Source organism: Oncorhynchus masou, unplaced genomic scaffold (genome assembly GCF_036934945.1).
Source record: "Oncorhynchus masou masou isolate Uvic2021 unplaced genomic scaffold, UVic_Omas_1.1 unplaced_scaffold_761, whole genome shotgun sequence".
In the NCBI taxonomy this organism is placed as follows: Eukaryota; Metazoa; Chordata; class Actinopteri; order Salmoniformes; family Salmonidae; genus Oncorhynchus; species Oncorhynchus masou.
In genome coordinates, this window is record NW_027014076.1 from 120,205 (window position 1) to 133,976 (window position 13,772).

Below are 13,772 nucleotides of genomic sequence, written 5' to 3' on the forward strand. Positions count from 1 at the left end.
TAATACATTTGGTAAAATTTAGAAAATTCCTGTTTTCACTGTCATTACGGGGTATTGTGATGTCATTACGGGGTATTGTGATGTCGTTACGGGGTATTGTGATGTCGTTACGGGGTATTGTGATGTCGTTACGGGGTATTGTGATGTCATTACGGTGTATTGTGATGTCATTACGGGGTATTGTGATGTCATTACGGGGTATTGTGATGTCATTACGGGGTATTGTGATGTCATTACGGGGTGTTGTGATGTCATTACGGGGTATTGTGTGTAGATTGATGAGAGAGGAAAAAAAAGTATTTGAATCCATTTTAGAATAAGGCTGTAACGTGGGGGAAAACAATGTGGGGGAAAAGGGTCCGAATGTTTAAGTGACGTTTGGACAAAGGGCTGGGTTGGGTACTGTACATTGTTGATGGTGCTGATGAAGAGGAGGATGACTGAGATGACGTGGAAGAGGAGGATGAAGGTTAAAATCACCAACATGTCTGTCTGTTACACGGGAACCTAGAGAGAGAGAGAGAGAGACAGAGGAGAGAGAGGGAGAGAGAGAGAGAGAGAGAGAGAGAGAGAGAGAGAGAGAGAGAGACAGAGAGAGACAGAGAGAGAGAAGAGGGAGAGAGACAGAGACAGAGAGAGAGAGTAGAGGGAGAGAGACAGAGAGACAGAGAGAGAGAGAGAGAGAGAGAGAGAGAGAGAGAGAGAGAGAGAGAGAGTAGAGGGAGAGAGACAGAGAGAGAGACAGAGAGAGACAGAGAGAGAGAGATTATATAGGTCACAATAATGGAGCAGGAAACTCCGTGTGTGAACTACAACAGGACCCAGTCCTGTGCGGAGGTAGACGGGTCTGTTGTGAACGCTGTCCACTACCACACAAGGTTAATAACCTCAGTAGACGGGTCTGTTGTGAACGCTGTCCACTACCACACAAGGTTAATAACCTCAGAGGATGGATCTCTCATTCAGCACTAATCCTAATGCTAAGAGGAAACTAAATACCAACTTCAGCTAAAGCTTTCCTTTCTGTGCCACACTTGAGACAATCAACAGATGACTAAGGATGACTGAGGAGCCAATCAACAGATGAGTAATGATGACTGGGGAGCCAATCAACAGATGAGTAATGATGACTGAGCCAATCAACAGATGAGTAATGATGACTGAGCCAATCAACAGATGAGTAATGATGACTGGGGAGCCAATCAACAGATGAGTAATGATGACTGAGCCAATCAACAGATGAGTAATGATGACTGGGGAGCCAATCAACAGATGTGTAATGATGACTGAGGAGCCAATCAACAGATCAATAATGATGACTGAGCCAATCAACAGATCAATAATTATGACTGAGCCAATCAACAGATCATTAATGATGACTGAGCCAATCAACAGATCAATAATGATGACTGAGCCAATCAACAGATCAATAATGATGACTGAGGTGCCAATCAACAGATCAATAATGATGACTGAGGTGCCAATCAACAGATCAATAATGATGACTGAGCCAATCAAAAGATCATTAATGATGACTGAGGAGCCAATCAACAGATCAATAATGATGACTGAGCCAATCAACAGATCATTAATGATGACTGAGCCAATCAACAGATCAATAATGATGACTGAGCCAATCAACAGATCAATAATGATGACTGAGCCAATCAACAGATCAATAATGATGACTGAGGAGCCAATCAACAGATCATTAATGATGACTGAGGAACCAATCAACAGATGATTAATAATGACTGAGGAGCCAATCAACAGATGACTAATAATGACTGAGGAGCCAATCAACAGATGACTAATAATGACTGAGGAGCCAATCAACAGATGACTAATAATGACTGAGGAGCCAATCAACAGATGAGTAATAATGACTGAGGAGCCAATCAACAGATGACTAATAATGACTGAGGAGCCAATCAACAGATGACTAATGATGACTGAGGAGCCAATCAACAGATGAGTAATGATGACTGAGGAGCCAATCAACGGATGACTAATAATGACTGAGGAGCCAATCAACAGAAGAGTAATAATGACTGAGGAGCCAATCAACAGATGACTAAGGATGACTGAGGAGCCAATCAACAGATGACTAAGGATGACTGAGGAGCCAATCAACAGATGAGTAATGATGACTGAGGAGCCAATCAACAGATGAGTAATGATGACTGAGTAGCCAATCAACAGATGAGTAATGATGACTGAGGAGCCAATCAACAGATGAGTAATGATGACTGAGGAGCCAATCAACAGATGAGTAAGGATGACTGAGGAACCAATCAACAGATGAGTAAGGATGACTGAGGAGCCAATCAACAGATGAGTAAGGATGACTGAGGAGCCAATCAACAGATGAGTAAGGATGACTGAGGAGCCAATCAACAGATGAGTAATGATGACTGAGGAGCCAATCAACAGATTTTTTATTTATTTATTTATTTATTTCACCTTTATTTAACCAGGTAGGCAAGTTGAGAACAAGTTCTCATTTACAATTGTGACCTGGTCAAGATAAAGTAAAGCAGTTCGACACACAACGACACAGAGTTACACATGGAGCAAAACAAACATACAGTCAATAATACAGTATCAACAAGTCTATATACGATGTGAGCAAATGAGGTGAGATAAGGGAGGTAAAGGCAAAAAAAGGCCATGGTGGCAAAGTAAATACAATATAGCAAGTAAAACACTGGAATGGTAGATTTGCAGTGGAAGAATGTGCAAAGTAGAGATAGAAATAATGGGGTGCAAAGGAGCAAAATAAATAAATTAAATACAGTAGGGAAAGAGGTAGTTGTTTGGGCTAAATTATAGGTGGGCTATGTACAGGTGCAGTAATCTGTGAGCTGCTCTGACAGTTGGTGCTTAACAGATGAGTAATGATGACTGAGGAGCCAATCAACAGATGAGTAATGATGACTGAGGAGCCAATCAACAGATGAGTAATGATGACTGAGGAGCCAATCAACAGATGAGTAATGATGACTGAGGAGCCAATCAACAGATGAGTAATGATGACTGAGGAGCCAATCAACAGATGAGTAATGATGACTGAGGAGCCAATCAACAGATGAGTAATGATGACTGAGGAGCCAATCAACAGATGAGTAATGATGACTGAGGAGCCAATCAACAGATGAGTAATAATGACTGAGGAGCCAATCAACAGATGACTAAGGATGACTGAGGAGCCAATCAACAGATGAGTAATGATGACTGAGGAGCCAATCAACAGATGAGTAATGATGACTGAGGAGCCAATCAACAGATGAGTAATGATGACTGAATCAACAGATGAGTAATGATGACTGAGGAGCCAATCAACAGATGAGTAATGATGACTGAGGAGCCAATCAACAGATGAGTAATGATGACTGAGGAGCCAATCAGCAGATGAGTAATGATGACTGAGGAGCCAATCAACAGATGAGTAATGATGACTGAGGAGCCAATCAGCAGATGAGTAATGGGTTTCTCCAGGTTCATCTCTCTGTGGGGGATGGCTTTGTTATGGAAGGATTGGGGAATATTGGGGAAGATGCCAGAGCTGTTAGTTAAAGAATAGCCAATTGGAATATCTCTCTCTCTCTCAGTAGTTGGCATCAAAGCCATCAAATCATCCGAATAGACGATGTTAGATGTAGGGCCCCGACCCAGTTCCCTCTTTTAGTGGAAAATGCTGACTTGGATTCCACTTTTAATGTAATTTCTTCTCTTTTTATATAACACAGTCTTTAGATCTCTTTCTCACACACACACACACACACACACACACACACACACACACACACACACACACACACACACACACACACCGCTGAAACAGACTTCAGCCATGGAACAAATGATGGAAGCAAGAGGAGAGAGCTTCCAACACCACTAAGCTCCTTCCCTCTTCCACGTGTCCACCACCTCCTCCTCCTCTAGGTCTTCAGCTCCTCCTCCTCCTCCTCCCTGTCTTCACCTCCTCCTCCTCCCTGTCTTCACCTCCTCCTCCTCCTGGTCTTCACCTCCTCCTCCTCCTCCTGGTCTTCACCTCCTGGTCTTCACCTCCTCCTCCTGGTCTTCACCTCCTCCTCCTCCTGGTCTTCACCTCCTCCTCCTCCTCCTCCTGGTCTTCATTCCTCCTCCTCCTCTAGGTCTTCACCACCCCCTACTTCTCCTCCTCTAGGTCTTCACCACCCCCCTCCTCCTCCTCCTCTAGGTCTTCACCTCCTCCTCTAGGTCTTCACCTCCTCCTCCTCCTCCAGGTCTTCACCTCCTCCTCCTCCTCTAGGTCTTCACCACCCCCTCCTCCTCCTCTAGGTCTTCACCTCCTCCTCCAGGTCTTCACCTCCTCCTCTAGGTCTTCACCTCCTCCTCCTCTAGGTCTTCACCTCCTCCTCCTCCTCTAGGTCTTCACCTCCCCCTCCTCCTCCTTCTCTAGGTCTTCACCTCCTCCTCCTCCTCCTGGTCTTCACCACCCCCTCCTCCTCCTCCTCCTGGTCTTCACCTCCTCCTCCTCCTCTAGGTCTTCACCTCCTCCTCTAGGTCTTCACCTCCTCTAGGTCTTCACCTCCTCCTCCTCCTCTAGGTCTTCACCTCCTCCTCTAGGTCTTCACCTCCTCCTCTAGGTCTTCACCTCCTCCTCTAGGTCTTCACCTCCTCCTGGTCTTCACCCCCTCTTCCACTCTAGGTCTTCACCTCCCCCTCCTCCTCTAGGTCTTCACCACCTCCTCCTCCTCCTCTAGGTCTTCACCTCCTCCTCCTCCTCCTCCTCCTCCTCTAGGTCTTCACCTCCTCCTCCTCCTCTAGGTCCTCACCTCCTCCTCCTCCTCTAGGTCTTCACCTCCTCCTCTAGGTCTTCACCTCCTCCTCTAGGTCTTCACCTCCTCCTCTAGGTCTTCACCTCCTCCTCTAGGTCTCCACCTCCTCCTCTAGGTCTCCACCTCCTCCTCTAGGTCTCCACCTCCTCCTCCTCCTCTAGGTCTCCACCTCCTCCTCTAGGTCTTCACCTCCTCCTCCAGGTCTCCACCTCCTCCTCCTCCTCTAGGTCTCCACCTCCTCCTCCTCCTCTAGGTCTCCACCTCCTCCTCTAGGTCTTCACCTCTAGGTCTTCACCTCTAGGTCTTCACCTCCTCCTCCAGGTCTTCACCTCCTCCTCCAGGTCTTCACCTCCTCCTCCAGGTCTTCACCTCCTCCTCCAGGTCTTCACCTCCTCCTCCAGGTCTTCACCTCCTCCTCCCCCGTGTTTAGCAGTAAAACCATGACCCTCGTTTAGCAGTAAAACAATGACCCTCGTTTAGCAGTAAAACAATGACCCTCGTTTAGCAGTAAAACAATGACCCTCGTTTAGCAGTAAAACAATGACCCGTGTTTAGCAGTAAAACAATGACCCGTGTTTAGCAGTAAAACAATGACCCTCGTTTAGCAGTAAAACCATGACCCTCGTTTAGCAGTAAAACCATGACCCTCGTTTAGCAGTAAAACCATGACCCTCGTTTAGCAGTAAAACCATGACCCTCGTTTAGCAGTAAAACAACATGACCCTCGTTTAGCAGTAAAACAACGACCCTCGTTTAGCAGTAAAACAACGACCCTCGTTTAGCAGTAAAACAACGACCCTCGTTTAGCAGTAAAACAACGACCCTCGTTTAGCAGTAAAACAACGACCCGTGTTTAGCAGTAAAACAACGACCCGTGTTTAGCAGTAAAACAACGACCCGTGTTTAGCAGTAAAACAACGACCCGTGTTTAGCAGTAAAACAACGACCCGTGTTTAGCAGTAAAACAACGACCCGTGTTTAGCAGTAAAACAACGACCCGTGTTTAGCAGTAAAACAACGACCCGTGTTTAGCAGTAAAACAACGACCTGTGTTTAGCAGTAAAACAACGACCCGTGTTTAGCAGTAAAACAACGACCCGTGTTTAGCAGTAAAACAACATGACCCTCGTTTAGCAATAAAACAATGACCTGTGTTTAGCAGTAAAACACATGACCCGTGTTTAGCAGTAAAACAACATGACCCTCGTTTAGCAGTAAAACAACGACCCTCGTTTAGCAGTAAAACAACGACCCGTGTTTAGCAGTAAAACCATGACCCGTGTTTAGCAGTAAAACCATGACCCTCGTTTAGCAGTAAAACCATGACCCTCGTTTAGCAGTAAAACCATGACCCGTGTTTAGCAGTAAAACCATGACCCGTGTTTAGCAGTAAAAGTTGTTTTCCTTCATGGGTTATTTGATTTAATTGTCCTTCATTTTGTTTGAGACATGAATGCTGAACGTGAATCCGGTGTGTTTAGAGACAGCCTTTAGAAAGCCATACCCAGGCTAGCATCTGTTATTCAGCTGAGACACAGACCCTGCAGGACACACACACACACACACACACACACACACACACACACACACACACACACACACACACACACACAGTCCTGCTGGGTTCAAAGGCTTCCCTCTGACTCTGGAAACCCAAAATGACTATCGGGGGGGGGGGGTTCAACCGTCCTTAGTGATGTGTGTGTGTGTGTGTGTGTGTGTGTGTGTACACATTCCTGGGGGGGGGGGCAAGTGGCAGGCCTGAGAAATGACTACCACGTATATCAACCAATTGGCGAGGGCACTAGAACTGCAGCACCCTACTAGAGTCTGGGACATTACTAAATAGAATCTGAAGTCAAATGTCTGTTTGTTGATGATCTGGTGCTTCTGTCCCCAACCAAGGAGGACCTACAGCAGCACCTATATATTCTGCACAGATTCTGTCAGCCCTGACAGTACATCTCAGTAAGACCAAAATAATGGTGTTCCAAGAAAGGTCCAGTCACCAGGACCACAAATACAAATTCCATCTAGACACTGTTGCCCGAGAGCACACAAAACACTATACCTACCTGTGGCGCTGATGTTTAGGCCGAACTATACATACCTTGGCCTAAACATCAGCGCCACAGGTAACTTCCACAAAGCGGTGAACGATCTGAGAGACAAGGCAAGAAGGGCCTTCTATGCCATCAAAAGGAACATAAAATTTGACATCAGTTAGGATCTGGCTTAAAATACTACAATCAGTTATCTAACTCGTTGCCCTTTATGGTTGTTGGGAGGTTGGGGTCCGCTCACCAACCAATAATTCACAAAATGGGACAAACACCAACTTTGCAAAAATATCCTCCGTGTACAATGTAGAACACCAAATAATGCATGCAGAGCAGAATTAGGCCGATACCCACTAATTATCAAAATCCAGAAAAGAGACGTTAAATTCTATAACCACCAAAAAGGAAGCGATTCCCAAACCTTCCATAACAAAGCCATCACCTGCAGAGAGATGAACCTGGAGAAGAGTCCCCAAAGCAAGCTGGTCCTGGAGCTCTGTTCACAAACACAAACACACCCTACAGAGCCCCAGGACAGCAGCACAATTAGACCCAACCAAATCACGAGAAAACAAAAAGATAATTACTTGACACATTGGAAAGAATTAACAAAACAAAACAAAAAAAACAAGAATGCTATTTGGCCTTGCTATTGAGAAAGGCCGCCGGCAGACCAGCTGATAGTGTCAGAGCTATTGGAAGTGGATTCTGATTCCTGTCACTAGTATCCAGCTTCATGTTTTATAGCACTGGTAATGTTATAGCCATATGCTGCTACTGCTGCCAGTGTGTGTGTGTGTGTGTGTGTGTGTGTGTGTGTGTGTGTGTGTGTGTGTGTGTGTGTGTGTGTGTGTGTGTGTGTGTGTGTGTGTGTGTGTGTGTTTTCCTCTCTGCAGTAGTAGCAGCTTTCATGGTTCATTCAATATCAACTGGGAGACACACGCACGCACACACACACACACACACACACACACAGTAACAAGAGAAGCAACCGCAGAAGGCTCAGCCAAGCCCACGCTGACGGCAGACGAGGGACCATCTTTCACCAAATGTGTTCTTAAAATCCCCCTCAGCCCAAGTGGGATACGCTTCCCCCTAATAGTTTGCCCATGTTCCACAGCAGGGAAAAAAGGAACCATGGAACCATGTTCCACAGCAGGGAAAAAAGGAACCATGGAACCATGTTCCACAGCAGGGAAAAAAGGAACCATGGAACCATGTTCCACAGCAGGGAAAAAAAGGAACCATGGAACCATGTTCCACAGCAAGGGAAAAAAGGAACCATGGAACCATGTTCCACAGCAAGGGGAAAAAGGAACCATGGAACCATGTTCCACAGCAGGGAAAAAAGGAACCATGGAACCATGTTCCACAGCAGGGAAAAAGGAACCATGTTCCACAGCAGGGGAAAAAGGAACCATGGAACCATGTTCCACAGCAGGGACAAAAGGAACCATGGAACCATGTTCCACAGCAGGGGGAAAAAGGAACCATGGAACCATGTTCCACAGCAGGGAAAAAAGGAACCATGGAACCATGTTCCACAGCAGGGAAAAAGGAACCATGTTCCACAGCAGGGGAAAAAGGAACCATGGAACCATGTTCCACAGCAGGGAGAAAAGGAACCATGGAACCATGTTCCACAGCAGGGGAAAATGGAACCATGTTCCACAGCAGGGAAAAAAGGAACCATGGAACCATGTTCCACAGCAGGGAAGAAGGAACCATGTTCCACAGCAGGGAAAAAAGGAACCATGGAACCATGTTCCACAGCAGGGAAAAAAGGAACCATGTTTCACAGCAGGGAAAAAAGGAACCATGTTCCACAGCAGGGAAAAAGGAACCATGTTCCACAGCAGGGAAAAAGGAACCATGTTCCACAGCAGGGAAAAAGGAACCATGTTCCACAGCAGGGAAAAAGGAACCATGGAACCATGTTCCACAGCAGGGGAAAAAGGAACCATGGAACCATGTTCCACAGCAGGGGAAAAGGAACCATGGAACCATGTTCCACAGCAGGGGAAAAGGAACCATGGAACCATGTTCCACAGCAGGGGAAAAGGAACCATGGAACCATGTTCCACAGCAGGGGAAAAGGAACCATGGAACCATGTTCCACAGCAGGGATAAAGGAACCATGGAACCATGTTCCACAGCAGGGAAAAAGGAACCATGTTCCACAGCAGGGAAAAAAGGAACCATGGAACCATGTTCCACAGCAGGGAAAAAGGAACCATGGAACCATGTTCCACAGCAGGGAAAAAGGAACCATGGAACCATGTTCCACAGCAGGGAAAAAGGAACCATGGAACCATGTTCCACAGCAGGGAAAAAGGAACCATGGAACCATGTTCCACAGCAGGGAAAAAAGGAACCATGGAACCATGTTCCACAGCAGGGAGAAAAGGAACCATGGAACCATGTTCCACAGAAGGGAGAAAAGGAACCATGGAACCATGTTCCACAGCAGGGAGAAAAGGAACCATGGAACCATGTTCCACAGCAGGGAAAAAAGAACCATGGAACATTGTGGACAATATAAAACAGTAAAATGTCGAAGACAAGACTATTAAAAATAACTTTTTTTGTTCAAACTATCTATATATATTTTTTTACAAATCAAAACTGAAAAAGAAAATAATATGGAGTCAAGGAGACAATTCGACCTGTCAATCATGTCCTTATGAACTCACATGTATTCATGTGAACGTTGATTTGTATTTATGAGAATTATTTAGGATTGTAAAAAAAGGTCAATATAGATAAAAATAAATAAAGACACATCATTCAGTCTACAACTCCAGTACTTCACTCCATCCACACACACACACACACACACACACGATAGTGCAGCCATTTCCCTGACCCAGTGTTGCTACATGAGGTCCATTCATCAAATCACATTGTATTGGTCACAAACACATGGTTAGCAGATGCTAATGGAGTGTAGCTAAATGCATCCACCCATTCATCCAATCATTCACTCAAATTTCACAACTACAGTTTACGAAAGAGTAGAATTCTCTCTCTCTCCTGTCTCATCACACTCTCTCTCTGTCTCTCTCTCTCTTCGTGTCTCTCTCTCTTTTCGTGTCTCTCTCTCTCTCTCTTCGTGTCTCTCTCTCTCTCCTTATCTCTCTCTCTCTCTCCGTTTCTCTCTCTCTCTCTCCGTGTCTCTCTCCCTCTGTCTCTCTCCTGTCTCATCAAACTCTCTCTCCCTCCGTCTCTCTCTCTCTCTCTCTCCCCTGTCTCTCTCTCCAGGGACTGACAACACCATTGATGTCATCTCCCCCAGACAAAGGGAATTTAGAATGTTTAGAACGTTTAGAATGTTTAGAACGTTTAGAACACTGCAGATATATAAAATAGAATCCCAACAAGATCTCACAGTTTGACCAATTTTAACTTCAGATTCTGACGTGTATTCACATTTCTCCAAATGTCAAATTTCAAAGGGTTAAAGTTTATCCATTCGTTCCAAATGGTTAAAGGTTAAGGTTTTGGAAAGGGTTCAAACGAAAACAACAAACAAACAAAAAAATGACTGGGATGGAACGTTCAGATCCAGACTCATACAGGTTTTCAAGGCATTTCCCCGCCAACATCCTCAGGACATAGACGTCCAATGGAATGCATGGAGCTGAAATGATTCCTGCCGCGACAGATGGGCCTGGCTGGCAGTGTGTCTTCCAGACTGTGCAGGCCAAACCGGTCTCCGTTTCATTGCTGCTAATTAATTTAAATGCGTTGTCTTTTACTTAATAAGCCTAAGCGAAACAGTAACGCAACGTAATGTTATATACAGTAAATCCCCATGGAGCGCAAACGTACATTACTTGAATGACGCTCATTCCTGAAGTTCCTTTTGTTCAAACATTCCAGTACGACTCTTTGGCCACACGGGGGCGCCATTAGGAAGCGAAAAGCACTGAGGGTTAATCTGCCAACAGAGGAATTTTGTCCGCGACCGTCTCTGAGCGTTCCTCCCACCAGGGCTATAAATCATCCGATTAAATCCAATGATGTATATACAACTCTGGATTGATTATGCTATGGTTTTGGCCATTGAGCAACTTTGCAGCCACATGTCGGCCATATTGGAACTCCCCTTGTAGGAGGAAAAATGGATAGTATTTCCATAAAAGGTTCCAAGGACAAAATTACATGTATTAAATAAATAAATAAAAATGTGTTGTAGTGGGGACAGCAACATTAGTACTCTCTAAAAAAATGCTTTAAGGAAAATGTTATATATATATATATATATATATATATATATAAACATTTGTTCATATTTTATGCTTAGCTCAAACATATACATATATAAAAAAAATATGCATTAATATAATAAACGTGTCAGAAACAAATGTAAACCTTATTAAACGCATTTATATAGATTCCAGAATATTATTTACGTTTGTGGAGGGAGAGCCAAGATGGAGGCTCAGTGGTTTCAATACAGCGCCACCTGTCAAATATCCAGGCTTCATACACATCATTGATTACAGTTAAACAGAGAGAGCTGCTGACTGCGTTATCAGTTTTCCTCCAGACTGTTGGGGGGAAAAAACGGCAAAAATGATCTCCAACCACAAAAAAAGGGTTATGAACAGTTTGTGCCCCATGGGAAACAGTTTGGAAACCACGGAGTTAGAGCACCCTGTTGTAGGAGAACTTTCCTGCAATGCGTTTTATAACTTGTCTTTATTTAATTTAATGTATTTAAGGTTTAAAAAAAAGAAAAAAAATACAATATAAACCCACCAAACGGATTATAGAACATGAAGGAAACTACATCCTTTCGTTGCGACAAACTCCTAGACAGACGACGCCCCTTTCATTGACAGGAACCAAAAGTTCAACTCAGTGGAAATTAAATGACTAACTTCAGTATAAATTACACACACTCCTGCCACACCATCCAGTACACACATTATTTCAAACCGACCACGCCATAAAACAAAGGCTAATCAATAATATTCCCACTCAAACAGGAAAAGTTCAAGACAGTTTAGTTTTTTTAACAAAATGAACATCATTTATTATGAAGAGTTGTAGCCTGTAATAAATGAAGAAGCGAGCAACTCACCAAATGAACAGTGGAACGGGGCAGCAGAGCTCAGACGTCGCGCTCGATAGAGAGAAGGAAGGAGATAGAGGTGTAGTAGAAACGTGACCGTAGCTTGGCTGGGTCGTAGTAGTAAGAGAAGTAGCGGTGCGCGACCCTGGCTACTGTGTCGTGTACGCGCCTGACTCTGTGGTTGGGTGTGGTCTGTAAATTCTGTCCTGTGTTGTCGGGAGGAGCACGGAGAGAGAGAGAGAACACAGAGTGTTCACAAACACAAACACACCCCACAGAGCCCCAGGACAGCAGCACAATTAGACCCAACCAAATCATGAGTAAACAAAAAGATAATTACTTGACACATTGGAAAGAATTAACAAAAAAAAAAACAGAGCAAACTAGAATGCATTTGGCCCTAAACAGAGAGTACACAGTGGCAGGTAACCTGACCACTGTGACTGACCCATAATTAAGGCAAGCCTTGTCTATGTACAGACTCAGTGAGCATAGCCTTGCTATTGAGAAAGGCCGACGTAGGCAGACCTGGCTCTCAAGAGAAGACAGGCTATGTGCACACTGCCCAAAATGAGCTGGAAACTGAGCTGATTTTCCTAACCTCCTCCTGCCAAATGTATGACCATATTAGAGACACATATTTCCCTCAGATTACACAGATCCACAAAGACTTTGAAAACAAATCCAATTTTGAAAAACTCCCATATCTACTGGGTGAAATTCCACAGTGTGACATCAGAGCAGCAAGATTTGTGACCTGTTGCCATGAGAAAAGGGAAACCAGTGAAGAACAAACACCATTGTAAATACAACCCATATTTATGTTTATTTATTTTTCCTTGTGTACTTTAACCATTTGGTACATCGTTACAACCCTGTATATAAACATAATATGACATTTGAAATGTCTTCATCATTTTTGTAACTTCTGTGCGTGTAATGTTTACTGTTAATTTCTACTGTGTATTTTCATTTGGTTTATTGTCTATTTCACTTGCTTTGGCAACGTAAACAGCGTCAACAACATAAACAATCTTAACACATGTTTCCCAGGCCAATAAAGACCCTTTTGAATTGAGTTGAGTTGAATTGAATTGAGTTGAATTGAATTGAGTTGAATTGAGTTGAATTGAATTGAGTTGAATTGAATTGAGTTGAATTGAATTGAGTTGAATTGAATTGAGTTGAATTGAGTTGAATTGAATTGAGTTGAATTGAATTGAGTTGAATTGAATTGAGTTGAATTGAATTGAGTTGAGTTGAGTTGAATTGAGTTGAATTGAGTTGAATTGAATTGAGTTGAATTGAATTGAGTAAAAGAAAAGCTCTGGGGTGGCGCAGTGGTCTAAGTGTTAGAGGCGTCACTACAGACCCTCTACAGACGGGTTGTATTACAACCGGCCGTGATCGGGAGTCCAACAGGGTGGCGTACAATTGGCCCAGCGTCGTCCGGGTTAGGGGAGGATTTGGCCCGGGTTGGAAGGCCATCATTGTAAAATAAGAATTTGTTCTTAACTGACTTGCCTAGTTTAAAACTGGTTATGGCTGGGGGCAGTATTGAATAGCTTGGATGAATAAGGTGCCCAGAGTCAACTGCCTGCTACTCAGGCCCAGTTGCTAATGAATAAGGTGCCCAGAGTAAACTGCTTGCTACTCAGGCCCAGTTGCTAATGAATAAGGTGCCCAGAGTAAACTGCTTGCTACTCAGGCCCAGTTGCTAATGAATAAGGTGCCCAGAGTAAACTGCTTGCTACTCAGACCCAGTTGCTAATGAATAAGGTGCCCAGAGTAAACTGCTTGCTACTCAGG

General features: G+C 44.2%; 1 protein-coding gene across 1 annotated transcript in view; it reads right to left on the reverse strand.

The window, feature by feature from the left end:
• LOC135537387 (epithelial membrane protein 2-like) overlaps positions 1-12,108 on the reverse strand; it is a 26,756-nt gene extending 14,648 nt beyond the window's left edge. The window contains exons 1-2 of the mRNA XM_064963566.1: positions 11,973-12,108; positions 409-507 (exon numbers count right to left, since the gene is read on the reverse strand). Of these exons, the coding sequence (XP_064819638.1) occupies positions 409-486 (78 nt within the window). The 5' untranslated portion in view covers positions 487-507; positions 11,973-12,108. The remainder of the gene's footprint in view (positions 1-408; positions 508-11,972) is intronic.
• Between the last annotated feature and the right edge of the window lie 1,664 nt (positions 12,109-13,772).